The following is a 26,010-nucleotide window of genomic DNA, read 5'->3' as shown; positions in this document are numbered from 1 at the left end:
TGGGATAAATTCATGTTTTTTTTTATTCATTCATTCAGGAAGACTATTTCTAGAATAAAGGCTACATTGTACCATTGGTGTGTTTTCATTGTATCATTACATTGTTATATTATTATTAATATTATTTTCTCTTCTCTTTTGTCTTTAAAAAGCCAGTTATGCACAGTAGCTAATATTGTCATGCTGGCATTGAGAGGAAGTCTAATAACAACAGTTTATTTACAATGCAAACGTTGCCTTTTGTTGTTGTTGTTGTTGGGTTTTTTTTAGGAGTTTTTGAAGCACCATACATTATTCAAGACATGTTTATCTTAGCTGGGAAGATGAAGAGATCTTGTGTATCCTTAGACCGGTTGGCTTATACCACATGTGTAAACCACAGTTTCAATTTTTTTTCCTTAAAAAAAAAGAAGTCGTAGCTTCTTCGACGTGTTTGAGCCTCTGTGCTACTTAAATAGACGAAACCTCAACCGTGCGGTTCGCCTACTTCGAAGAAGGAAAGCATGAAAATCTTGTGTCATGCGAATGGGGTTTCGTTATGGCCCCAGGCCTGGGCCATATACCTGCTCCTCCAAGAGCAAGTTTGTAGACCAAGGGTGGCCAAACTGTGGCTCTTCAGATGTCCATGGACTACAATTCCCAAGAGCCCTTGCTGGCAGGAATTGTAGGCCATGGAGATCTGGAGAGCTACGGTTTGGCCACCCCTGATGTAGACCAATCAGCAAGTAAGTGACTGCTGCTTTAAGGGATGGGGGAGATAGATACAAATACATGTCCTGTAACGTTATAGGAGAGAGAACTCTTGCAGTTTTCCCATCCTTGGTTGTGCTGGTCCTGCACAAGGAACTGCAGAACTTCATGGGGCATGACAGCCCTTGTGCAGGTCTGGGGGAGGCACGCCCTCCCCATACAAACACACACACACATTTATCTATATACACACACAAGGAGACTAGGGATAAGCAGGGACAGGGCCATGCGCTCTCTGTGCCAAGGTAGTCCAGATTCTGTGCCAAGGGCCAATGCTTTATTAAAAGAAACAACTGGCATGGATGGTGCCACGTCGGCAGACTTTTTAAAAAAGGGGGCTCGTTTTTGCATTGTTTTGGTCTTAGAATCATAGAATGGAATCATAGGATAAAAGAGTTGGGAGGGACCTCATGGGTCATCTAGTCCAACCCCCTGCACTATGCAGGACACTCACAACCCTATCCCTCATCTACTGTAATCTGCCACCCTCTTGAACCTTCACAGAATCAGCCTCTCCATCAGATGGCTATTCAGCCTCCATTTTAAAATTTCCAAAGATGGAGAACCCACCGCCTCCCGAGGAAGCCTGTTCCACTGAGAAACCGCTCTGACTGTCAGGAACTTATTCTAGATGTTGAGATGGAATTTCTTTTGAATTAATTTCATCCCATTGGTTCTGTCGTCTTCTCCTAGTGGCATTTGAGGGAGGGTAAGTTGAGCAGGGAGGCGGGCACTTCCTAGAAACTCTGCCCCAACGCCAGAAACGCTTCAGCCTCTCAGCCCCGTCTTCAAAGGTGAACTTCCAAGGCCGTGAGAGGGAGAAAGGTTGCTGAAATGCCGCCTCAAGGCTCCCCCAGAAAGGGGTGAAAGGCAGCCCTGGTAAGGAGGGGAGGCAGGAATTGGGATCAGGAGGAGAGGGAGGCAGGAATTGGGATCAGGAGGAGAAGAAGCCTCATGGCCCAGATATGAATTAGGGTCTCCCACAGGTTCACGGTAAAAGCTACCCAAGACAGCCGATGGTGGACCTTTTGGAGTTTTTGACTTAAAGATTGCTTTTACTTAGTGGATGGCCGTTTTATTTTTGTTTGGCATCCAGGGAGGGTGCTTTTCTTCCGCTGTACTACTAAAGCTATTTCTGAATTCCACCGAGATCCAAGGTTTCCGTCCTAGTTTTGGATTCAATAAAAGCTATTTCTGGATTCAACCTAGCTCGAGGTTCCCTTCCTAATTTTGGATTCACAACAAACGTCTCGGATGTGCCAAGCCCCAAACCCGTCTGCATAAACATTCAGAATTTTCAATTTTTCTACCCAACAATCCCGAGAGGCAGAACCAGGTATGGACAAGACACATTCAAAACACTGCCAGAACATGAGAAAGGGTAATCGGGGAGACACAAAACCCAACAGAGGACAGCAGACGCACCCCAGTTTATCTTGACAAAGCCCCGTATCGATTCGGTTCAGTTCAATAGCGACTGAGCAGTTCTCCCCCTTCTCTGCCCCTTCCATCTTGGGAGCCTAGAAAATTGTGCTGTGCGCGAATCGATTTCAGAAGATTCAAATGCACCTTCCTGTCCTTCTCACGACATGCCTGCATCCAGATTCAACCCCCTTGGCCTGGCCCAACATCCCAAGGCAAATTCTGAATCGGCAGGCAGGAAATCTGGCATCCCCACCCTCTTCCCCGGCTGCAATTGTGCTAAAGTCAGCTTGCTCAATGAGGAGCTTGAGGTGTTGTGCTTTGGCTGGCGAGAGAGAAAACTGGGGTACTTTAATAGGGGTTTCCCCATCTCGGGCTGGTGGGACATCCACAGTGCTAGAAATGGGTTTTTGAAAAGGCATACCCCCCCCTCCTTCCTTCAGAAGAGAAGTCCGGTGTTACGAGTCAGGTGACTTGCAAGCAGAGCCAGTCGAGATAGAATCATAGAGTTGGAAGGGACTTGTTTTGACTTAGCCAACCACAGCTCAGCTCTTGGTTCAATCTGTCACTGCCCCGCTGCCTCATTTCCCTGTCCCAAATGCTGGTTAAAAAGTAGCAAAACAGCCAGGGATTTTTTTTTCTCTTTGCAAATTTGTGAGAGTTTATCAACTAGCTTGACCAGGTGGGCTAGAACCAAATCAGGTTTGTATGTTTTTCCCCACCTCCTTTAACATTTTTTACAAAGACTAGGCTCAAATGCCAGCAGCTTTCTATAAAGCTACTCCTTTGTTTATGCTCCGAGCTTGCAAATGGTTTAGAAGAAGAAGAAGAGTTGGTTCTTATATGCCACTTTTCTCTATTGAAGGAGGCTCAAAGCGGCTTACAATCGCCTTCCCTTTCCTCTCACCACAGCAGACACCCTGAGAGGTGGGTGAGGCTGAGAGAGCCCTGATAACCCTGCTTGGTCAGAACAGTTTTATCAGTGCCATGGCGAGCCCAAGGTCACCCAGCTGGCTGCATGTGGGGGAGAGCAGAATCGAACTTGGCTTGCCATATTAGAAGTCCGCACTCCTAACCACTATACCAAACTGGCTCTCACAGTTTAGGTTAAAAAGGGGGAAAAACCCAAAAGCCGTATGACAAGCAGCAGGCTGGAGGAAAGGATGGCTCCGAGGAGAGACAGAATGGAAACACGGGATGGAGAAAGACGAACACCAAGGTGGAGAAGTCACCCACCCCCACCACAATTTCTGGAGCTGTTTGGGATGCCACAAACCGGCTCTATCAGCTGCGGGACATTCCTCCGGAGCAAGCAACATTCCGTGGTTGCGGGAAGGCTCCTCCTCTTCCGAGAGAAGCACCTCCCCCCCTAGCGGAATAAATCTGCAGCACACAACCCTTTGCCAGCATGTTTTTCAAAACTTATCATTGCTGCCAAGGGGGCCAAGCAGTAAAACTCATGACAGCCAAGATTCCAAATCCCGTGCTGGGTAGAATTTGGGAGCTGCATCCAATGAGGTCCTTTCCCTTAAAGCTCCTACTCTCAGACCCCAATGAGTGACGTTAGGGAGGGAGAAAGACGTGGTGGGCAGGGGGCGTAACCATCCTTGTCCGGAGCTGCCTTGCTCAATGTTCCTACACCACCTCTTCCTGAACAAAAACAAACCTCATAGTGATACTCATGCCTTCCCTGAATCCCTTGCTGCTTCCCATTTTAATATGAAGATTTTGTGTGTGGGAAGGGTCCTAGATTTCAGCACACAAGGAAAGCTCTGTTGGATGTACACGAAACTTTGGGGGAATTAATACGCCTCTCCTATCCAAGCGTGGCTGTCTGTCAAGCCCCAGACCTGGGACCACCTGGGTCTTTAAAACCATGCCTGATGATGAGGCTTGCTTGGGGGGAAGCTAACTTTCTCCACGGACCTTACTTTGCAGGTAGGTGGTGAGAGACAGAATCCTAAGGATGCCGCCCTGAGCTTCTCAGAGGAATGTGATTTAAAGGTATTTTATTTGAGATATATTCGTGGCGGACTGTGTCCTGTGGCCGCTCTTTGTTCTGAAAGCCGACAGGTGAACCGGCCAAGCGAGACTGTAAAGCCACCCCAGGGGGGGGGGGTCCATTCCACTACCAGTTTTGCTTCCGACCTTCCTTCTCTCAACTTTTAGATGTGGAACCCCCCTCAAGACCTTTGGCTGGAGCGGGATATAATTTCAGAACAGCGAATCACACAGCCGCTGCTTTTGTTCTCTCCCCGGGCTGGCTGGTTCTACTTTGCCTGCCCCGGTTCCACTCCTACCACCCTTCCCTTCCCTACTACATTGGCCGAATATTCACCTCCTCCCTAGAAATGTGCTGTTTTGAATTTTAGTTGCTTTAAAAATAAGACACTTCCCCCCCCCTTTTTTTTTCTTTAGAAAAAGCAAAACAAGAAGTCCTAAGTTGAAATGTTCAAAGTTTGGCATACTGGCGAGGGAAAGGGGGCGGGGAGAGGGGGCAAAAGAAGGTAACATCTGAAGACCTGCTTGGGCCAAGCTTCTTCTTAACTCTGTCCCTTTCTACCGCTTTGCTCCTGTCCGTTGTGTCTTGCTTTGCAACAGGCAAGAATGACTCATTTCTCAGAGGCAGACGCAGGGATCTCTCTCGACAGAGCCTGAGCCGCTGAAATGCTTCCGCCCTGCACCTTGTCCGGTGTGAGAGCCACCAGGGCTGCTTGGAAGTCCTTGCTCCGATCCATCTCTAAGTCCAACGATGGCCGTAGCTCCGGCGCTCGGACATTCCACACGTTCGCTCGCTACCCACCCCCGAGTCCTTTCCGGCTTTTGCGGCAGACGCCCCGAGACGGCCTCGTCGGCCCAGCGGGGTTGTGCCGACCTCCGCGTATTGCCTGTCCCATCTTCCTTCTTGATTGAAAAAAAATTAAAGTGGGGGGAAGGGTGAAGTGGGGGTGGGTGGGTGGGTGGGAGGAAAAAAGCCAACTCGTCCGGGAATTGTGCATTTTGGGTTTTGTGCAGCTCGCAGGCAAAAGGTCAGGGGAGAAGGGAGCGGAAAGAGTCCCCTTGCACGGATTGCAGTTTGGGAAGTCCCTTAGTTCCTCACGCGATGCCGGAAGAGGGCCTCTGGGCGCCAACCCGTGCTCCCCGCTATGCGGTGTTGAGCTATTCCTACCGTACGGAACCCCCACCTCGATGCAGACGTGTTGCTCGAGCAGCAAAATCCCCCTCTGCTCCTTCCGAGCATTGTCTCAGCAGGGAGAAGACCTCCTCCCGTCGGGCCCCAGGATGGCCAGGCTCCAACGCTGATCCTCCTCCACTTGGGACAGTTCAGGAGTAATAAGCAAAGGAGGGGAGGGGGGGGGAGGAAAAGAAAGAGAGATAGTTTCATCTCCAGCTGCAAGGAGGAGGGCGTCTCCCATGCAATATTGCGTTGCTCCGTTCTGGAGGGCGGGAGCAAAGAGGAGAAAGAACCGGCGAGCGAGCTCGAGGGGTTACAGCGTCCCTAATGCCGTTCACAGCGCTAAGATGCAAAGAAGGGGAGAGAGGCGGGTGGAGGAGAGGAGGGATATGAACAAGAGTTTGGAGTGTGGACACCGACAATGAAGAGGAGGCGGCGAAGGGAGAAGAAGAGGGGGGGCGGCTTCACATGAGACTGCACTTCCCCTTGATTTTGTCTGTCCTCTTCTGCTTGTTGGACCTCTTGCCGTCGATGTTGAGGCTCATGTTCCTCCTCTTCTCCAGGTTGAGGAGCTCCTGGAAGAGCTCTTTGACGTTGTAGTTCATCTTGGCCGAGGTCTCCATGAAGGCGCACTTCCACTCCTTGGCCACGGCCTCGCCCTCTTTCGTCTCCACCTCCCGCTGCGTCTCGTCGCACTTGTTGCCCACCAGCATGATGGGGATGCTCTCCACGCTGCCCTTGATCTGCACAATCTGCTGGTAGATGGGCTTCAGCTCCTCCAGGGACTGCTTGCTGGTGATGGAGAAGACCAAGATGAAGGCGTGGCCCTTAGAGATGGAGAGGCGCTGCATGGCCGGGAACTGGTGGCTCCCCGTGGTGTCGGTGATCTGCAAGGTGCAGACACTCTTGTCGCAGCTGATGACCTGCCGGTAGGTGTCCTCGATGGTCGGGATGTACGTGTCGCGGAAAGTCCCTTTGACAAAGCGCAAGACCAGAGAGCTCTTCCCTACCCCGCCGGCACCGAAGACCACCACGCGGTAATCGTTACTTTGCTCCGGCATCTTGAACGAGGGCGGCCGCTGTCACACCTGGAGGGAAGTAGAAAAAGAGAAGGCAGTCAGGAAGAGGAAAAGGTCGCAACATTGAACCGACGCAGCTGTAGATCTCCAGTGGTGGAAAACATTGTTCACTGAGTTCTGCAGGGCCTGCAAAATGGAGCTCTTCCACCGGGCTTTTGGTTGAGGTTGGGGCATAAGGAATATCTAAGAACCCCCAGCCCCAGATAGGACAAGTGTGGGATCGGACTTGGGAACAGAGAAAAATTGCCTGCTGTTTTGTAATCGTTTTAAGCAATTTAATATAATTTTATGGCTTACTGTATTTTTGTATTATTATTATTATTATATTATTATTATTATTATTATTATTATATTTAGATTTCGAGCCCAATGGCTTTCTACTCCCAATGGCTCGTGGCATGTTACAACATATATAAAAACCCCAATTAAAAAACCCAATAAAATTCCACTAAGACCAAACTACAACAATACCAAGATGTCCAGAAGCAGCGGACGAAATCTGACTAAACTCACCCTCTATCCACCGGTTTTCCATTCTTGGGGGGGGGGGGGGCAAAATGCATAAGAAAAATGCTGCACTTGTCATCCCTTAGCGGGGGGGGCGATAAAGGGACAAAGGTGGGTACACAAGAGTTGCTTAATCATTTGTGCATGAAGAAAAAGAAGAGCCTTGGAGACTGGAAGAAACCCCATTGCAGAAGGAAATAGTTTTTAGAATAATTTATTCTAGAATCAGGGGGGAGGGAAGTCCAAATCAGGGCCCCACGGAGCCAAGCAACCGCAGTGGCCGACGGAACTCCCTGCTACAGGATGCATACCAGCTCTCAGTCTCTCCCTGCTTCACGCACTTGTCAGGGTCAGCCTGTGGAACACAACGCTTCTGAACGCTGCTTCTCTGTACTCGGGCTGTTCCTTTCCCTCCCTGATTTGGGAATCATACCAACAGTGATCCAAGGAGGTGTTGCAATGTGAGAAAGGGGGGGAAGGGGGGGAAGAGATTTCAAAATGCATACATAATAAAAATTGGTAGATAGAAGTAAAAAACAGTGCTTCAGAGACAGTGGCCCCGCAGCAGCGATCTCCGTGTGGTTGTAATCCAGCCTCTTCTTTCCCTCCCCAAATCGCCTGGAGAACCCGGTGCAAGCTGCTGTTTCTCCTTTTCACACCTGCGCAGCAACAGGGGTTAGAGCGGCTCTCTCAACGCAGGACCTGTGAAATCTGTCTGGAGAGGAAAACAGCCATGCTGCTCTGTGCATGATTGATTCACTTGGAATCACACGGAGGAAATGAACAAAAGGACCCATGAACCGTGCGGAGGGAAGCTGGAAAAGGGCTGACCTTGCGTGGATGCCACCTTCTTGTTCTTACAAGGAACCCACCCAGGTTTCGAAGCCTGGCCACACCGGGAAGGCTTCCAGGCAGCGTCTCTACACAAGAGCCAAACGGAACCAAGCCCTTGTTATGTGGCTCCCTGCTTACAGCCTCTGCTTCTCCGGCCTCTCTTCCGGCTCCCCTCTGAGGCTCCTGACTCTGCAGCGTCCCTCCGGCCGGCTCAGAAAGCAGCCTCCATTCGCAGGGCGGGCAAATTGGTTCTGATCTCTTCCCCCTGGAGAGGCTTCCACCCCAGGGAGCTCCGTACAGGCTGTGAAACAGGGATGCCTCCAGCCCACACACCGATGCAGCATCAAGGCCAAGCAGGCACTCCCTGTTACGCATCAAAGAGATGTTCAGCTTCCTGCTCATCTATGGTGTGTGTGTTACAGGAGGGGGGGGGTCATGCTCTCCCTTTTATCGTGCTAGCATGAATTCAGTGTTTAATTCCGACTGCAGCTCCTCTGTCCCCAAGAGGTCTGGTGAATTGCTGTAAGATGCTTGTGTTCCAAGAGAGGGGGTGGGAGTTAGTCAGCCCCTGCTGCTTTTTGCTGCAGTCCAGCCTCACCCAGAGTAAGGCCAAAGCAGCCTATCGTGGCCCACCTTCCACCACCCCTGCAGTTTCTTTTTTCTTACAGGCAACCCTGCTGGCAGAGGCTCATGGAAATTGTAGTCCATGGACAACTGGAGAGTCACAGTTCGGTCACCCCTGCTTTACTCCTCCTGATTGCCTCCTTTTAAGGAGAAGAGTTGGTTCTTATATGCCGCTTTTCTCTACCCAAAGGAGTCTCCAAGAGGCTTACGTTCACCTTCCCTTTCCTCTCCCCACAACAGACACCCTGTGGGGTGGGTGAGGCTGAGAGAGCCCGGATATTCCTGCTCGGTCAGAACAGTTTTATCAGTGCCGTGGCGAGCCCAAGGTCACCCAGCTGGCTGCATGTGGGGGAGTGCAGAATCGAACCTGGCGTGCCAGATTAGAAGTCCACACTCCTAACCACTACACCACTCCTAACCACAACACCAAACAGACACATCCCATGAATACTTAAGCCTGAACCTTTACTGAGCTGGGGGGGGGGGGAAGAGTTGAACGATATGGCCTTTATGACCCCTTCCCAGCTCTGTGATTCTAAGAAACAGAACGGAAATTGCTAGGGAGACAATGGGACTGAGGTAAATTAGTGTGGTGGGAATGGCAGTGAAGCTGGAGAAAGAGGAGGTGTTTTGTTTTGTTTTGCCTCTCCCAACCACAATGGCTGCATGTGGAAGAGGAGTGGAGAATCAAACCCTATTAGAGTCCACCACTGCATCAGGCCATCACTTAGCTATGGAGCCACTCCTGGCGTACACAGCTAAAAAGGATCTTTTTGGCTTCAGCTGTTGGACAGCTGCCTTTCCTGCCAAAGACCTTGGAGAGTTCCTGCCAGCCTGACTTTTTTTTTGGGGGGGGGGGGGGAATCAAGTCAGAGCTGACTTATGTTGGCAAGGGAGGTTCAGAAGTGGTCTGCCATGGCCCACTTCTGTCTCCAGACGCTGGCTTTCCTTGGTGATCTTCCATCCAAATATGAACCAAAGTTGACTCTGCTAAACTTCTGGGGTTTGCTGAGACAGGACTAGCCTGAGCCATCCAGGTATGTGGCTTAGGTGACTCCATCTTTGCTACATGCTGGTTCTTCATTGTCCTAAGTCTTGTAGGAGAATGGAGATTGGCCACTCTTGAGGGAACTTTCCTCTCTCATGCTTGCTAGCAACCCTTATCTTCAAAGTTTGGGTTGTTTCATCCGTTCCCCCATATGTCAGATGGAAGTCAGCCTGGCTTAATAGCTTAATTAATGATTATTTGACTGGGAGCCAGCATTTAGGGCAGGGAGGGCCAAACAAGGGCTCCTGGTAAGAGCCATAGTACAGTAAACCCACGGTGGGGAAGGAGGGAGGGATGTGTGATTGTACAGAAAGCCACTCAATGGACAGTAACAGGCAATTGCAGGCAGTCTTGGATTCTGGCAAGCTTTGTTGTATGTGTATGCGCTCGAGGCTCAGCTGAAGTAAGCTTAGCCTGCATTTTCTGTTTGTTTGATACTTCATTAAAAATCTCCATGTAAGCAAACCTGGATCTAGCATATCGTTTCCTCAGAATTTCTGCCAACCGTGGAGCTCCTGGCAGGGGGGCCTTCACACCAGCCCAGGGCAATGCTGAGTTAGAGTTTTCAGACTCTTTTAGAAGTCAGTTTACAATGTTCATCAGAATGCCACACCCACTTCTAAGGTAGCTAGCAGTGCTTGTAGAATCCCTTCCACCTTTAAGACTCCGCATGAGGGATTTTGCTTTCCACCATTACCACAAGCTTGGGTAGCTTTAAAAGACTAGACAAATGCACAGGGTTTTAGTTCTGATGGCTGCATTGAGCCTCAATGGTTCAGGTCAACATCAAACTGAGTGCAATGGCAGAGTCCTTGGGATTTCATAATTTTGCATGGGGCAGGGGGAGGTGTTTAGGGAGGTGGAAGGCCAAGCTGGAAGAAGAACTGAGAGAAAAGGCTTCTGCTTCTTTGGCAAAGGAGGGCAGTGCCAGGCATGTCTTGAGACAGGCCTTGAAACTTTACCAGGACAAAAGGAGATGAAGACAAATGCTGATAGAAGTACAGTTGGAAAGTGGAAACTTATAAGTGGAAAACTGAAAAGCCCCTAGGGATTTCGCTGTAGCTTTGTCAGGGGATCCAAAACATAATATACAAAGTATCGGAATATGCTAGATCTACAGTGTGCATAACTGAGCAAAACATAAAGGGTGTCCTGCAGGGGGCATTGAAAGAGATGTATATTTAGCATAGATAAGATAGGAACTCCCTGGTGATCTTTGAATAATCTCCAGTATCCTTATTTGGTGTAGTGGTTAAGAGTGAGGACTTCTAATCTGGCACACCAGGTTCGATTCTGCACTCCCCCACATGCATCCAGCTGGGTGACCTTGGGCTCACCACAGCACTGATAAAACTGTTCTGACTGAGCAGTGATATCAGGGCTCTCTCAGCCTCACCCACCTCACAGGGTGTCTGTTGTGGGGAGATAAAAGGGAAGGCGACTGTATGCCACTTTAAGCCTCCTTTGGGTAGAGAAAAGCGGCATATAGGAACCAACTCTTCTTCAGTAATATCAGGGCTCTCTCAGCCTCACCTCCCTCACAGGGTGTCTGTTGTGGGGAGAGGAAAGGGAAGGCGACTGTAAGACGCTTTGAGACCCCTTCAAGTAGAGAAAAGCGGCATATAAGAACCAACTCTTCTTTTTCTTCTTGGTTCAACAAGTGACTTAATGCTTCTTGAGCTCACTTCCCCCCTGCTTGACCTCAGAACAGTTGTACAACAGCAGACAACAGTTAGTTAAACTGTAGGTCTCTCTCTTTCTACACATGGTTCCTCTTCTGAATAAATTTTTTTTTATTCATTAAGCAGCCCAGTGCCCTCTCTGCATGCTGGAACTCGGCCAACAAAAGGAACATATGAATAACATCATCTGGAAAAAACAGTCAAAATTCTAGATAACACATCAGAAGAACCCTGAATGAATGAGCATGAGTAAGATTGTTATGTAAGTGGAAAAAATCCTGATGACGGTAACTGTTATCATGTTCCAGACAACAAAACAGATACACCCTCGCAACGTAGAGCTTTATCCACGAATATTAAAAAATGAAATTGCTTAATGAATAGCCCGTTCTCCTCCTCGATGGGGACCCATTTGATCCTCACAACAACCCTGAGAGGTAGGTTAGGCTGAGGGGGTGTGACTTGCCCAAAGTCACTAGCAAGCTCCCAGTGGACATTTGGATTTCCAGATCCTAGTCTAACAGTCAAGCCAGTACACCACACTGGCTCTTGTATGCCTTCTTCAGCCTTCTCACTGTGGAGGAGCCCCTGAAATATATTTTCAGGCTTTGAGGATCTCCAAAAGTGATGTCAGCTGGCCATGCCTCCCTGACATGCCCCCAGAAGTGACATGTTACTTTTCCTCCCTCACCCTGCCCTTACTACTACTACAGTGGCTCTGCCTCATGTAGGCCGGAAAGAAGGGCGGGAGCTGAGAAGACAGCCCAGATCCCCCCATACCATGCAACAACCAACTCCCCCCCCCCCCATTTGATTTTTACACCCACAGCCTAATTTCTGAGACCTCCAGGTGGAAGCAGCTAGTTTCCTAGCTTGTGGCCAAATCCATTAAGGCAGAAGGGGAGTCCCTCTGGAGCTCCTGTGGACGGCTGGTTGGGAATCCCTGCAATAATATATAGGCTGAGGTTTTTTTTTTCCGGGGGGGGCAGAATAGATATTAAAGCAGAACTATCAGTGGGAGCTACTGTGTATTCAAAAGAAAAGGAGCATTAAAAATAAAAAAGGGGCATTAAAAAGAAAAAGGGCAATTCATCATGACACCAGATGTTCAGATGGAGAGGTGGATTCTGACTCAGGGTTAGGTCACGCTTTCTTGCGGGTAGATGGCTCACCCAAACATCATGTCACTCAGAAAGAATTTATAGAGCCTCCTTTCTTGCAGGGGTTGGATATTCTGTGCTCGTCAGAGTGCTCCATTTGGAGAGGAGGGGGAGCTGGAGATACAATGGGGGGCAGTCCTAAAAGGAGTAGTTGGGGAACAGCAGGACATCCTTTGACACCCAGACTGGCTGATATGACAGCTGTGAGTGAATGTGCATCGGTTGCTTTTCTGGGACCCAGAAAATCCAGCCAGAGGTCCATCCATTACTCTTAATGTAAAGCCCTTTGGTGTGGTGGATAGGAGCACTGACTTCTAATCTGGCAAGTCGAGTTTGATTCCCTGCTCCCCCACATGCAGCCAGCTGGGTGACCTTGGGCTAGTCACAGTCCTGATAGTGTTGTTCTGATTGAGCAGTCCTGTCAGCACTCTCTCAGCTTCATCTACCTCACAGGTGTCTGTTGTGGGGAGAGGAAAGGAATGGGATCCACTTTGAGACTCCTTCAGGAAGTGAAAGGCAGGGTATAAAAAACTTCTTCCCTCCTTCATTTTGGCCTCATGAGAACCCTACCAAGGTTAGGTTGAAAAGTATGTAGATCACCCAAGGTCATCCAGGACAGACTGGAGATTTGAACCTGAATCCCCAACACTGGAATCACCACATCGTACTGGCTATCAAGATTCCTGGGGGACCTCATGCACTTCACCACAGGTGGAATGCTGGTCTCCAAACCAACCATCATCCAGTTCTTGTTACCACCCCTCCCTCTCGGTTTTCTCCTCAACTTGTAATTTCCCTGCTCAAAGTCATGCTTGAACCAGCTTCCCACAACCCTAAACTCAACTATTCCCCTTCCCTGTATTCTTCTGGAGCCCCCACAAGACCCTCCAGCAAAGTCACCAAACCCTTGCCCATTTTCCCATCCAAATCCTGACCGGTTCTCTCTCTCTCCTGTTCCCGGGCTCCTCCCTCCAGCTGGCTGGCCTTGGCAGAGCATGACGCAGCCTCTGCTTCACTGCCCCAGGTGGACTTCCCAATAATAGGATCAGCGTGTTCTATTTCTGGATGCCACTGCGATGCAGCCATATGGCCTGCCTGCCCTTACCAGCATGACAGCTTCAGTGGTGTAGCAGAAGCATGGTCTTTGGGGTGGAAGGAAAATCCTGCAGACCGCCAGCCCGTGTTCCATTACAGCCCCAGGTTCTAACATTCGGAAGGGGGGGGGGAGCTTTGAGAAATGGTTGTTCAAGCTGCCCTATCACGCCCCCAGTCCCATCACCTCCCTGTCCCCTCTGGCTCAACCTCTCCTGTGTTCGATCTTGTCCAGTATATTTCTACCGGATGCTCTTCCTCCAGGGAGCTCAGAGCTGCGCCTGTGCTAGCCCCGCTGATACCTCCCAAGTTGGGAAAAACTCCAAGCCTGAATATTATTTATCATACGACATGTGCACAGCATCGCCAGGAGAGCTGAGGATTGTCCAACAGCCAGGCAAGAAGCATTTGGAGGTGTTGGGCCTCTGCCTGCCTGCCTCCATGTGGTCATGTTTCTTAATGCTTTGGTCTATGACAGTTTAAATAAAGGCAGATTGATTGCCTGCCTCCGTGTTATGACTCTAGTGTTCCCTGGAGGTCTCCCATCCAAATACTAGCCAGGGTCAACCCTGCTTATAATTATAACTGAGGGCCAAGTCCATTGCATTCAGGAATACAACAGGCACTAGATTCTGGGGGTGGAAGAACTCTGAGGATGGCCTCTCCCTCCCCCCAGGCAGCTATTAGGGCGGCTTGTCCCCGGCTAAGGCTACAGCCAGGTGGCTCGGTCATTTTGGGGAGAGGTGCCCTCTTGGGGAGCCTCAAGGCCCAGGGGCTGGAGGCCCCCAGGCAGGGAACTCACGGCAGGGATCTACAACCTCCGAGGCTCAGAGGGAACTGGAAGGAAGAGGGGATGGTCAGGAGTGGGGGACAGAAGGCGATTGGCTGGCCGCTAGGCAGACGTCAAGCCGGTTGGAGGAGGAGGAACTCAGGGGCGGGACAGCTGCCCTGAGTGGATGTTAAGCGCTGAGTGGCACTTAAGCCATGAGACATGCTCCTCCTCCAAGCCCTTACCAGAAATATTAAGTGGAACAAATATTAAAATAATCTTTTCCCCTGGAGCCACAAGCATGGCATCCTCTGATTTCCCAACAAGCAAAGGAAAGCCAGAGACATGGAGAGCCCACATGACAAGCCCTGGTTTGGGTGCTGTCAAATTGGAGGGCTAGAAGCCGGTTTGTTGACTCTGGCCAGATACTGTTTCAGGGCTGAACTCTAGCCAAAAAACATGGCTATAAAACGTGAGTGTGGCACAAGGGGGGGGGGGAGAGTTCTTTCCATGCCATTTCATGGATCGAAACTTGCAAAACGCCTTTTGGGGGTTTCAGAATGAGCCTTCAAAATGAACCCTGTGATTGAGCGTTGTGGGAGGAGACGACAGGGCTATACTTTGCACAAAACCCAAGGGGCAAAATGTGGAGCTTTCCTGTTCTAGCCCTCCTCCCTTGCTCAGCAGATAGGGAGACAGCTGAGCAACACTTGGTTGTGAAGCATCCTTGAGAAGAATCAGAGATTTCTCAGGGAAAATGAGAGTTACTTCAAGAAGAAGAAAAGCTGGGGTTTTGTATTCCACTTTTTTTACTACCCGAAGGAGTCTCAAAGTCACTTCCAATCACTTCCCCTTCCTCTCCCCACAGCAGGTAGGTGAGGCCAAGAGAGTTCTGAGAAAACTGTGACTGCCTCAAGCTGGCTGCACGTGAAGGAGTGAGGAATCAAACCCGGTTCTCCAGTTTAAAGACTGCCGCTCTTAATCACTAGGGGTGGCCAAACTGTGGCTCTCCAGATGTTCATAGACTGCAGTTCCCATGGGGCATTGCCAGCATACTGCTCATGAGAATTGTAGTCCAGGGACATCTGGAGAGCCAGAGCTTGGCCACCTCCAATCTCCGCCATTGAGACTATCACCAGATCTAACATTTTTAAGCAGCTCAGAATGGTACACCTGCTTAAACAGGCAATAGACCTTTTAATAGAAGAGACCCAGAAGTTATTTCTGAAATTTACTTGTGCCTGTCTGCTCCGTGCAACTTAGCAGAGGGGTACTTGGTCAGCTGGACAGTGGGCCTTTTCTTCATAGAGGGTAAAGGTGTTCAGATGGATCCCAGATGACGACATCAGCAAGGCCAAGCAGGACTTCCAACAAGCTCCTCAAAATTATAATTTTGCATTACGTCCAGTTAACATTCCAAGGTGATACACAAAGGCCCTGGACCGTGTGTTAGTGAAGCCTTTTGCTGCATTATTAAGTTGGCCACAGGGAAGGAGTTAACTGTATGGCTTAACGCAGACAGAGCTTGTCTACCATTTTGTATGGCACATGCAGTGGAGAGGTTAAAACTTGATGCAGCGCAAAGGCATCCGTACATTACAGGCACTTGTGTGAGGAGTAAGAACCTGCTTTTGTGGTGACTCTTTCATAATGGTTGGTGCATTAAAACTGCAATGCACTGGTAAAATAGATGGAGGGGCCAGTTTATGGTGAACCATACATACAATTCTTGGAAAGATGGTGTACACAGGAACTGATCATCGCTGGAAAGACGGCGTACACAGGAATTGATCATCACTGGAAAGATGGTGTACACAGGAATTGATCATCACCGGAAAGACGGTGTACACAGGAACTGATCATCACCAGAAAGACGGTGTGCTCAGGAAAGATGGTGTACACAGGAACTGATCATCACTGGAAAGCATCACCGGAAAGATGGTGTACACAGGAATTGATCATCACCAGAAAGACGGTGTACACAGGAGCTGATCATCACTGGAAAGATGGTGTATACAGGAACTGTTCATCACCAAAAAGATGGTGTACACAGGAAAGATGGTGTACACAGGAGCTGATCATCACTGGAAAGATGGTGTATACAGGAACTGTTCATCACCAAAAAGATGGTGTACACAGGAATTGATAGATGATGTACACAGGAATTGATCATCACCGGAAAGCATCACCGGAAGGATGGTGCACACAGGAACTGATCATCACTGGAAAGGTGGTGTACATAGGAACTGTTCATCACTGAAAAGATGGTGTACACAGGAATTGATCATCACCGGAAAGACGGTGTACACAGGAACTGTTCATCACCGAAAAGATGGTGTACACAGGAATTGATAGATGCTGTACACAGGAATTGATCATCACAGGAAAGATGGTGTACACAGGAACTTTTCATCACCAAAAAGATGGTGTACACAGGAATCGATCACCACCGGAAAGACATTGTACACAGGAATTGATCATCACCGGAAAGATGATGTACACAGGAACTGATCATCACTGGAAAGATGATGTACACAAGAATTGATCATCACCGGAAAGACGGTATACACAGGAACTGATCATCGTTGTAAAGATGGTATACACAGGAATTGATCATCGTTGTAAAGACGGTGTACACAGGAACTGATCATTACCGGAAAGACGGTATACACAGGAACTGATCATCACCGGAAAGATGGTGTACACAAGAATTGATCATCACCGGAAGACGGTGTACATAAGAATTGATCATCACCGGAAGACGGTGTACATAAGAATTGATCATTACCGGAAAGACAGTGTACATAAGAATTGATCATCACCGGAAGACGGTGTACATAAGAATTGATCATTACCGGAAAGACGGTGTACATAAGAATTGATCATCACCGGAAAGACGGTGTACGTAAGAATTGATCATTACCGGAAAGACGGTGTACACAGGAACTGATCGTCACCGGAAAGATGGTGTACACAAGAATTGATAATCACTGGAAAGATGGTGTACACAAGAACTGATCATCATTGGAAAGAGCCTATTTTTGCTGCTTGTGGTCATCATGTTGATATCTGGAATGAGCCAAGAATCAAGTCCACTATGCTTCTTTGACTTGGGGAGTCGACAGCAAATCCCCATATGGCCAAAACACTTGAGAAGAGGCATTCCTCTCAAAAGAAATGCTTCTTCTAAAGGGCACCTGATGTGCAGGAAATTCCCTCAGAACCAGACAAATGGACTCCCCCCCCCTTTCCTTCAGAATTATTACCTACTCAGATCAGACGCAGAACAATATTGTGCTTTCAGATTACCAGTTTGTCCATTTGAGAAGGAAAGACCACCCAATGTTTTGAATGAGCGGCAGTCCGGTCGCAGCGGTGCTGACGCCATCTTGCCAGCGTCCCTCCATTCGTTTAGCAACCAATAAGAAGAGAAGCTTACAGGGCTTCTCCGAAACGGGCAGTGTCACCGGTTGCAAAACTCATGGAATTCGAGCGCACACATCCTCTGTTCTACATTCTTCAGACTGCAAAGTGCTGATGATAGGAAGGTCAAATCTAGTCTCTTCTTACAGCTTCTGGCTTCTCCCCAATCAAGGACAAAGGACACGAAGTCCAATTTGACCACTCTGGCTCGAAGGGGACGGTCCGAATGGTCCCTTCTCTCCTATAGTTTTGAATTACACCGACCAAAAGGCCCAGATGGAAGGGCAGCAAATAAAAACTCAGTACTTAAAAGTGTCTAGTGATGTTCTGGCGATGGGGAGGATGCGTAGGTCGGTGGGCAGAGAGCAACAGGGCTATGAAAGAACAGCCATAGCCTGAGACCTTGGGAGAGCGGCGGCAGGTCCAAGGAGACCACGCTGAGCTAGTTGTCTGATGCTGTTGAGGGCAGTTTAGTACACTGATAAACACCAGAAATAAAGGAGAGAGGAACAGGGAAGATGTTCTTGTGCTTTTAGCCAGAGGTAAAGCATATGCTTTGTATGCTGAGATTCCCAGGTTCAGTCTCCAGATCCCAAGGAGAAGGCCGGAAGAGCCGTTACTAAGATATAGGAGAAAATAACATCAACTAAGACCAAAGGCTGTGATTTGACACAGAGTCACTCCAAACGTCCATACGGAAGCAAACTGGGTTTTTTTGCTGAGCAGCATCTTAGAGAAGGAGCAAACGGGTTACGTGAATGACGCCTCTGGCATCTTGACACAGTTCAAAGCTTACAGTGTTGGACAAGGCTCTGGAAGATCCAGGTTCAAATCTCCACCCTGCCATTAAATCTTGTTGGCACACTCAAGCCAGTTCGGCATACTTTCCCAGTAAGCAAGTGTCATGGTTAACAGTGTCTGACTCTTATCCAGTAGACCCGGGTGCGAATCCCCAGTCGTGCCATGGAAACTCTTTGGGTGACTTCGGGCCAGTCACACTCTCTCAGCCTAGCCTACCTCACAGGACGGTTGTGAGGGTAAAATGGAGGACGGGAGCTTGAAGCAAGCCACTCTGGGTTCCCTTTGGGGGAGAAAGGCAGGGTGTAACTGCACAAATAAGTTATTTATTTATTGGACTTATACACCACTTGCAGCCAGCTAGCCACTCCCAACCAGCCAGCGAATGAATCTCCAGCTAAAAGGCCATCTTGCATAAGAGGGCTGAGAGAGGCTTCTCTCCCCGAGAGCTGAAGACTACAGCTGATTTCAGAAGACCTTACAAGGTGACTGGTAGCCTTCTTGGCAAAAGCCAACAGCATGCAAGGTCCGTGCCCTGTTGACAGCGGCTGAACATCACTCCCCTCCTCTTCCGACCTTATTTGGTTCTCCAAAATCAGGAGCAACATCTTGAATCTCAGCCCCAAGGTGTCATATAGTAAGGAGAGGGGTTTGGGAGGGCATGCAAAGCAATCACGCTTTGGCTGGGATTCTATCACAGCTGGAGGTGAAGATGCACAGCTGTGCTCCTGAACCCTGGCCTGTGCTTTAAGCCCAGCATTGCACGTTGGCATAGGCAAAATCCATAGTGTGCATGATTCAAAAGTATACAAGGAATGTCCTGCAGGGGGCATCAGAGGAGATGCATATTTAGCATACTTAGAATAGGGAATTCTTGGAATTTTTCAAATAATCTCCTGCAGGGTCCTGAGTGGCTCAATCGGAAACTTCCTACTCCTCTGAGAACACTTCCTCCCTGAACAGGCAGAACAATGAGGATGACCAGGGCCCATTCCGCACACAGTGGATAATGCACTTTCAGGGTGCTTTTGCAGCTGGATTTTCCTGTGCAGAGCAGGAAAACCTACATCAAAAGTACACTGAAAGCACATTATGCAGCATGTGCAGAATGGGCCCAAGACACTCTCTCCCCCCTCTTTCTATACAAAATTGTTTCTCTTCACAAAAAAAAACCCTATTTCATTCTTTTACGCAATCCGGTGCTGTGGACCCTCTTTGCACATTTAAACTCTGCCAACACTGCACTCTTTAGAAATTGACTCGCACCAAACAATTCCAAGTGGACAAGAAGCCTGTCTGCTCTGCAAAGTTCTAAGAAGGATAACTGCAGAGAAGCTGGGCAAGCCATCATGCCGTGACTGGAGAGCAACCCACTCCTGGCAGGTGACTCTCAAAAGCTCCCCCCCCCCAAAAAAAATATGTTGCTCTGTAAGCTACCAGACACAAATCTAGTCCTGCTGCAAGGTAACTGCTCTTGTGTTCTCCCAGACTATATGAAGAGATAGCCCAGCAGACGGTCCTTCATTCCTTCTGAGAATAAAGGAGAGGCAGAGACCAAGCCAGTATCAAGATCTTTACGCATGGCAGCTCTGGCCCTGTGGCATCCTCCAGAGATGTATTGGAGTCCCTCCTTCTGGAATCTTTTTTTTCAGAGACAGCTCCAAACTTCCGCATCCCTCTACCAGGCCTTGCAGAATCTACTCATCAGCACATCGGCTTCCGAAACGGGTTTGCTGATGTCATCTTAATGCCTGGGAGTTTAAAGCTGTTTTATCGACTTTGGACTGCCTCGGGAAACACTTTATTTAGTGAAAACGCTGATGATTAACAATAAACAAATAAAGCGGGAGAAAGAGCCCTCTCCCCCTGGGAGACCTCCTGCTGCAGAATGGAGCAGCGTCTAAACCAGTGGTTCCCAACCTCCAGTTTGGAGACCAGTACCGGTCCGTAGATCAGTCAGTACCGGGCCATGGCTCCTGCTCGTCCTCCTCCCCAGCTGCTGCCTCGGGGGCTGCCATGCCACTCTGCTGCTGGCTCACCTTTAGTGCTCTCCAGCGGCCGCCATGGCTGGGGCTCCCTCTCAGCGTGGCACTGTGCAGCTGCTGCTGGCAGCGCCCCCAGTGGGCGGCGGGAAGTCAGGGGTGCCAGCGGGAAAGCAAGTGGAGCAGGGGCTCAGGCGGCAGCAGCAACGTCCCTCGGCAAAAGACTCCCCCCACCCCCGGCCTCAGTAAAATTGTCAAGCCTGACCGGTCCCCGGTGATAAAAACGTTGGGGACCACTGGTCTAAACCATGCAGATGCACACACACAACTTCCCAAGCCTTCCAAGGGACAGAAAAAGCCTGAGCCAAAGAGACAGAGCGCCGGGGTTGGAAGGGGCTATAAAATACTGGCCATATTTATGGAGAAGCTAATCAACAGCTATTCATTAGGATGGCGCAATAAAACCTCCATATTCAAAGGTAGCGTACCTCTGAACATCACTTAGTGGGCCAACCACTGGGGAGGGTTTGGCCCCCGTGCCTTGCTTACAAGTCTTCAGTTGACCACTGTGAGAAACACAATGCTGGACTTGACATGCTGCTGCAAGGCTCCTCTTGGGCTCCAAGGGAACGGACTTTGCTTTTCTGCCACTGCCACTGGACCGTCATCGCTCTCCTGTCCATCACACGGCTTTGCCCTGCAGGGTTTTTGAGGGAAGCCTCTCCTTGCTGCTGTCAACTTCAATTCAAGCTGAGCCATGTTTTTGCCTTGTATTGGTATTCTCATGCTTGTCAGCTGTGATTCATTCCTGCCCTTCTGCATTGCAGGATGCAAAGGCAATGGCCACCCTCTCTTCGTCCACCATAACCAGTTGTTGGGAGTAGGCTTATACACCGGGGGCCCAATCAGGACCACTTTGGCTTCTGCACCCATTCTATCCAATGGGACAGACACTCCATTGGATAAAATGGAGAGATGGGGGCACCCTCTTTTGGAACCCCTGGACATGTACCCCCTGGTCCAATCATTGAGAAATTTGGAGGGGAGTCAGGGAGGAGCCTCCCGGACCTACCCTGAAGGTTTGGAGGCTGTAACTGGAACCCCCACCCACCCCCAGGCCCTGGAAAAACCAGGAATGTTGGATGTCTGATTAAAGTCAATGGCACCATTGGGAGGGGCTGATGGAGCCCCCTCCTTCCACATGGAAGAAAGGGTTTTCTTGGAATAGCCAGTGTGCCTCGCTAAGCACGGAAGAAGCTGCTTCCCTGAACTAGGCAAAGCCCCCCTGTGGCTTCCTTGGCACAGGCCAATCTTCCTCTGCCGGATCTAGCCAGACTGGCTATCCAATGATGGATCTGTATGTAAACTCAACTGCAACCAGAGTTAGTACCAGCTGAAAGGAAATTGTCTGCAAGCCTGCAGTGAAGTTTAATCAAGCCTCAAAAGGATACAAATTCTCCACTCCGTCTGCACCCCCTATCCCCCCAAAAGTAGCCTGTTTGGGAGGGATCCAGGTGGGTAGCCGCATTGGTCTGAAGCATCAGAACAAAGTTTGAGTTCAGTGGCACTTTAAGGCCAACCAAGCTCATACCCTGAATAAGACTTTACAGTCTTCGAGGTGCCACGGGATTCCAACTTTTCTTGGAATTGAGATATTTATGTTACCTAGGGCCCATTCTGTACACAACAGATAATGCACTTTCAGTTTGCTTTGGCAGCTGGATTGTCCTGTGCAGAACAGGAAAATCGACTTCTGAAGTGCATTGAAAGTCCATTATCTGTTGTGGGCAGAATAGGCCTAGGTTCTTGTACCAAGGTAACCAGCAGCTCCCTTGACAAGGCAGGCTTTAATCAGCTACTTCCCAGCCCTGGAGACTCAGCCAGCAGCAAACAGTGCCGAGACACCGTAGAGGTTGACAGAAATGAATCGCGACTCCGATCCCTACATCGCAACCTGTTCATGAATCCGTCCTGTTGAGCCTTGGAGAGAAAAATCTTGGATACCATTCAGAAACGTACCGATTAATTATTGAAAAGAGTTTGCTATCAATTGCTTAAGTGGGGCGGGAGGGTGGGGGAGAAGTTTTGGAAACTAGACAAAAGCCAATAGGTTTTCCTTGGGGAAAGGCGAAGAGAATCTCTAGGCACTCATTAAAATATTAACCACTTCCTTCTGGGTAACCTGTTGACATCTTTGTTGCTGCCACTGGGACGACAGAAAACAAGCCAGAGGTAAACAATAGGGAGCAAGCAATCTCTTACTGGGGTGGCAGAAATGGAGACACAATTACCGAATCACACCTTTGGCTGGGAGGTTGTAGCAGGAGAGGATGCCTCTGAGCATGAGCATCAGGGCCTTATCGCTATGGCCAAATCAGTACAACGCCTGACCTTTTGATGTCAAGGAACAAGGTTCTTGAATAGTGGTCACTAGTTCCTTGCAAGCTTTTATGTATATAATAGGGGCCAAGTCCATAGCATTCAGGAATACCACGGGCAGGTGGAGTGGAAGAACTCTGCAGGTGGACTCCCCCTCCCCGCAGGACCTGGAAAGGCTGCAGGCAGCTGTTAGGAAATTCACTGGCAGGGGCAGCTCTCATGCAGCAGGGATCTGCAGCCTCCAAGCCTCAGAGGGAAGTGGAAGGAGGAGGGGATGGTCAGGCGTGGGAGACAGAAGGTGATTAGTAGGCCACTGGGCAGACAGGCAAGCCAGTTGGAGGAGGAGGTACTCAGGGGCGAGACAGCCGCCCTGAGTGGGTGTAAAGCACTGAGTGGCACTTAAACCATGAGACCAGCTCCTCCTTCTAGGCCTTACCAGTAATATATAGTGGAACATATAGTTGCCCGACTAGCATCCTACAATGTAGTTGGTTTGCATAAAGTCCCAGATTTCATCTTTGGCAGAATTTTCAGTTAAAGGACTTCAGGATTTGGGAAAGACCCTTCACTGCCTCGGAATCCATGGAGCTGTTATGAGCCACAGGAATCAATACTGAGGTTCTAGTCTGAATTGATGGTGAGATGCATGTCCACACGTCCTCCAAGATCTGGACTGTGACTGACCCTAGGGCAGGCCTTCTCAACTAAGGTTTCATGAAACCCTGGGGTTTCTTGATGGCCCTGCAAGGGTTTCCCCAAATGGGTGCGAGTTGTTTTTTTAAATTTAAAAACATATATTCAACATTTATTGGATGATATGACCATATATCAGCCTTCCTCAACTTTTTTAACATTGAGAAACCCCTGAAGTTATGGTTGGGAAGCATAGTTGTGTACATGACCACATTGAGGGCCCCTCCCCTTCCTAACCTCTCCAGGCCCATCACTGGCCATTTTGGGAGGGGGGGGGCAGGGTAGCATGACCATATATGGTTATATCACCCAATAAATGTTTAACCATTTTTTAAAATGTATTAAACATTTATTCCCACCCATTCAAGAAACCTCCCAGGGGCATCAAAAAGAAACCCAGGGGTTTCATGAAAGCTTGGCTGAGAAAGCCTGTTGACTCCCCCTCCCCAAGTGGCCAATGATGGGTTTGAAGGGAGGGAAAGGGGGAGGGGCCCCAGGTGGGTGTGTCCACAGCTATAACCTTATCATGCCACTTTGGGGGGGGGCGGGTCACAGTTCTGGCAGCTGCCCCTCAAGAGGAGGCTGTAGAACTGGAAAAGGTGCAGAAGAGAGCAAAGCTAAATGATAGAAGCCCCTTCCCTATGAATGGAGCCTGAACTAAGAACATACCAGTTTAGGAAAGCTATAACTGGGGTGGTGGTGGGGGAAGTCTTATAATACCATGCATGGAGAAAGCAGGGGAAACATCAGGCTCCATGGACTTGGGTCCAACACAGAATTCAGCTACGGGATTCGCTGCCACACGCTGTGGTGAGCATCGCTATCAGAGACCAACTCAGATACATCCTGGGCGCTTTGTGTCCAGAGTTCCTAAGGATTTCCTTTTAATCTCAGCTCTCAGGGAAAGTTTTTACAGAGCCTCAAGCACTGGGGGCTCAGGACATAGAACTCCCAGTGTGCATCAACTCGGACCCCTAAGAAGGCTTTAAAGAAATCCATAGAGGAAAGATGCTACTACATGTTGACAGATACTACAGGCAAGCTCGGTGGAACCTCCATATGCAGTCAAGTCCACCTCTGAACACCAGATTCTCAAGACTGGGGTATATGCATCCTTTCCCAGTTGAGGGCTTTCGGGTCATCCTAGGAAATAGGATGTGAAGGTGAGGGGGATGCACCTTGCTCTAGTGGGATAGTGATGCATCCTGCATCTTTGGACAGGGGCGCCGATCCTGGCCCACCAAAGGTGGAGAACCTTTCATGCTTTATCATGACGAGTAGCTGCACTTTCCAGGAGGGACATAAAATGAGAAACGCAGAGAGCATATACGAAAAAGCCCCCGTTTTAGAGCCCGCCCTTTGTGGGGAGGGAGTTTCCCATTTCCACTCGCCCTTAAGAATGCGCCCTTTCTGCTCACCCCCCTTCCCAACCTGCGGGGCTGAACAGCCGTCGGGCCAACCCTCGGCCTGGCCCCCCTCCCCGCTGCCTTGGGCGTGCCCGCGCGCCCCTCAGACCCCACACCGGGGCGGGCGTCCAACGCACCCGGTCCCTCCGACACGCACACGTTGGGCGCACGTACGCACGTGCGCCAAAACCCACTCCGCCGCCCTCGCCCACCCCCCACCCCCACCACCGGTGCGCGCGCGTTTCCCGCCAGCAGCACAAAGACACCTTGATTGCCGCGCTCCAATGGGGGGGGGGGGAGAGTGGAAGGGGTGGGGGGCGTCACAGCGCGGCGCTCGAGGAGCGGGCGGAGGGGGCCCCTGTCCCCTGGATCCGCGCGCCTCTCAATGGCACAGCCGCCCGCCCGCCCGCTTCTTCCCCTGCACCACACACGTCATCCCCGGCTTTCACGTCGGGCGGCCAGCGCAGGCGTCTCCCGGCTGAGGAGAAGAGGGGCGCGGGGCTCCTGCGGTGGGAAGGCGGCCGCCGCGCGCTCCTGCCCTGAGGAAGAGGGCAGCGTCGCCTCGCGCCGCGGTCGCCGGCCGGGCCCCAGGGGGGGCGCGCGCGAAGCTTCCCTCCCTCCCTCCTCCTTCCCCCCTTCCCCACAGCAGCCTCCAGCCGGCCAGCCAGGGCCGGACCCCGCAGCCCCTCCGCTTCCCCCGCGGGCGCCGGGCGGCCACACCTCTGCGCGGGCCCTTTCTCCGAGGCGCGGCCGCTTACCTGCGAGGGCTCCGGGCGGTCAGCCCCGGCGCGCAGCCTGCCAGGAACGCTTTGGAGCGGCCATCGGAGGGCGAGCCGGGAAGCGCCGCCGCTGCTGCTAGCGCTAGTGGGGAGGAGGACGAGGAGGAGGAGGGAAGGGGAAGGAGCCGGGCGGGGGCGCGTCACGTGTGAACGTCGCTGACACGAGGCGGAACGCGGAGGGGGGGGGGGCGCTGCAGCTGCTGAAAGGGAGGCCCCTCCCGCCGCCCTGCGCCCGCGACTCCATTCATGCGCTCCGGGGCTCGCTCTCCCTCCCCCCCCCCTTCTTGGTCGTGTTCATTCATTCATTCATCCTTCTTGCCTTTGTTTGCTTGTTTCCTTGGTCGCTCCTGCTTGCTTCCAGCACACCTGAGGACCGGCGGTCAACCCTGCATAGGGACTCATTTGATG

General features: G+C 50.4%; 1 protein-coding gene across 3 annotated transcripts; it reads right to left on the bottom strand.

Annotated features, from left to right (window-relative positions):
• DIRAS1 (DIRAS family GTPase 1) lies at positions 1–26,010 on the bottom strand. 3 transcript variants are annotated; one of them, XM_077332379.1, is made up of 2 exons: positions 25,922–26,010; positions 1–6,435 (listed from the first exon to the last, which is right to left on the bottom strand). In XM_077332379.1, exon 2 carries the CDS (start codon positions 6,406–6,408, stop codon positions 5,812–5,814), a length of 597 nt encoding a protein of 198 aa, XP_077188494.1. In that variant the 5' UTR covers positions 6,409–6,435; positions 25,922–26,010; the 3' UTR covers positions 1–5,811. The 3 variants fall into 3 exon arrangements, with proteins under 3 accessions (XP_077188494.1, XP_077188493.1, XP_077188495.1); XM_077332378.1 differs by lacking the exon at positions 25,922–26,010 and adding an exon at positions 25,582–25,765; XM_077332380.1 differs by lacking the exon at positions 25,922–26,010 and adding an exon at positions 7,440–8,194.

Source organism: Paroedura picta, chromosome 4 (assembly GCF_049243985.1).
Source record: "Paroedura picta isolate Pp20150507F chromosome 4, Ppicta_v3.0, whole genome shotgun sequence".
NCBI classification, from domain to species: Eukaryota; Metazoa; Chordata; class Lepidosauria; order Squamata; family Gekkonidae; genus Paroedura; species Paroedura picta.
This window is presented reverse-complemented; position numbering and strand designations above follow the sequence as displayed.

Excerpts from the sequence above, each read along its gene's own strand:
- DIRAS1 (XM_077332379.1), bottom strand. The coding sequence starts at position 6,408 with ATGCCGGAGCAAAGTAACGATTACCGCGTGGTGGTCTTCGGTGCCGGC.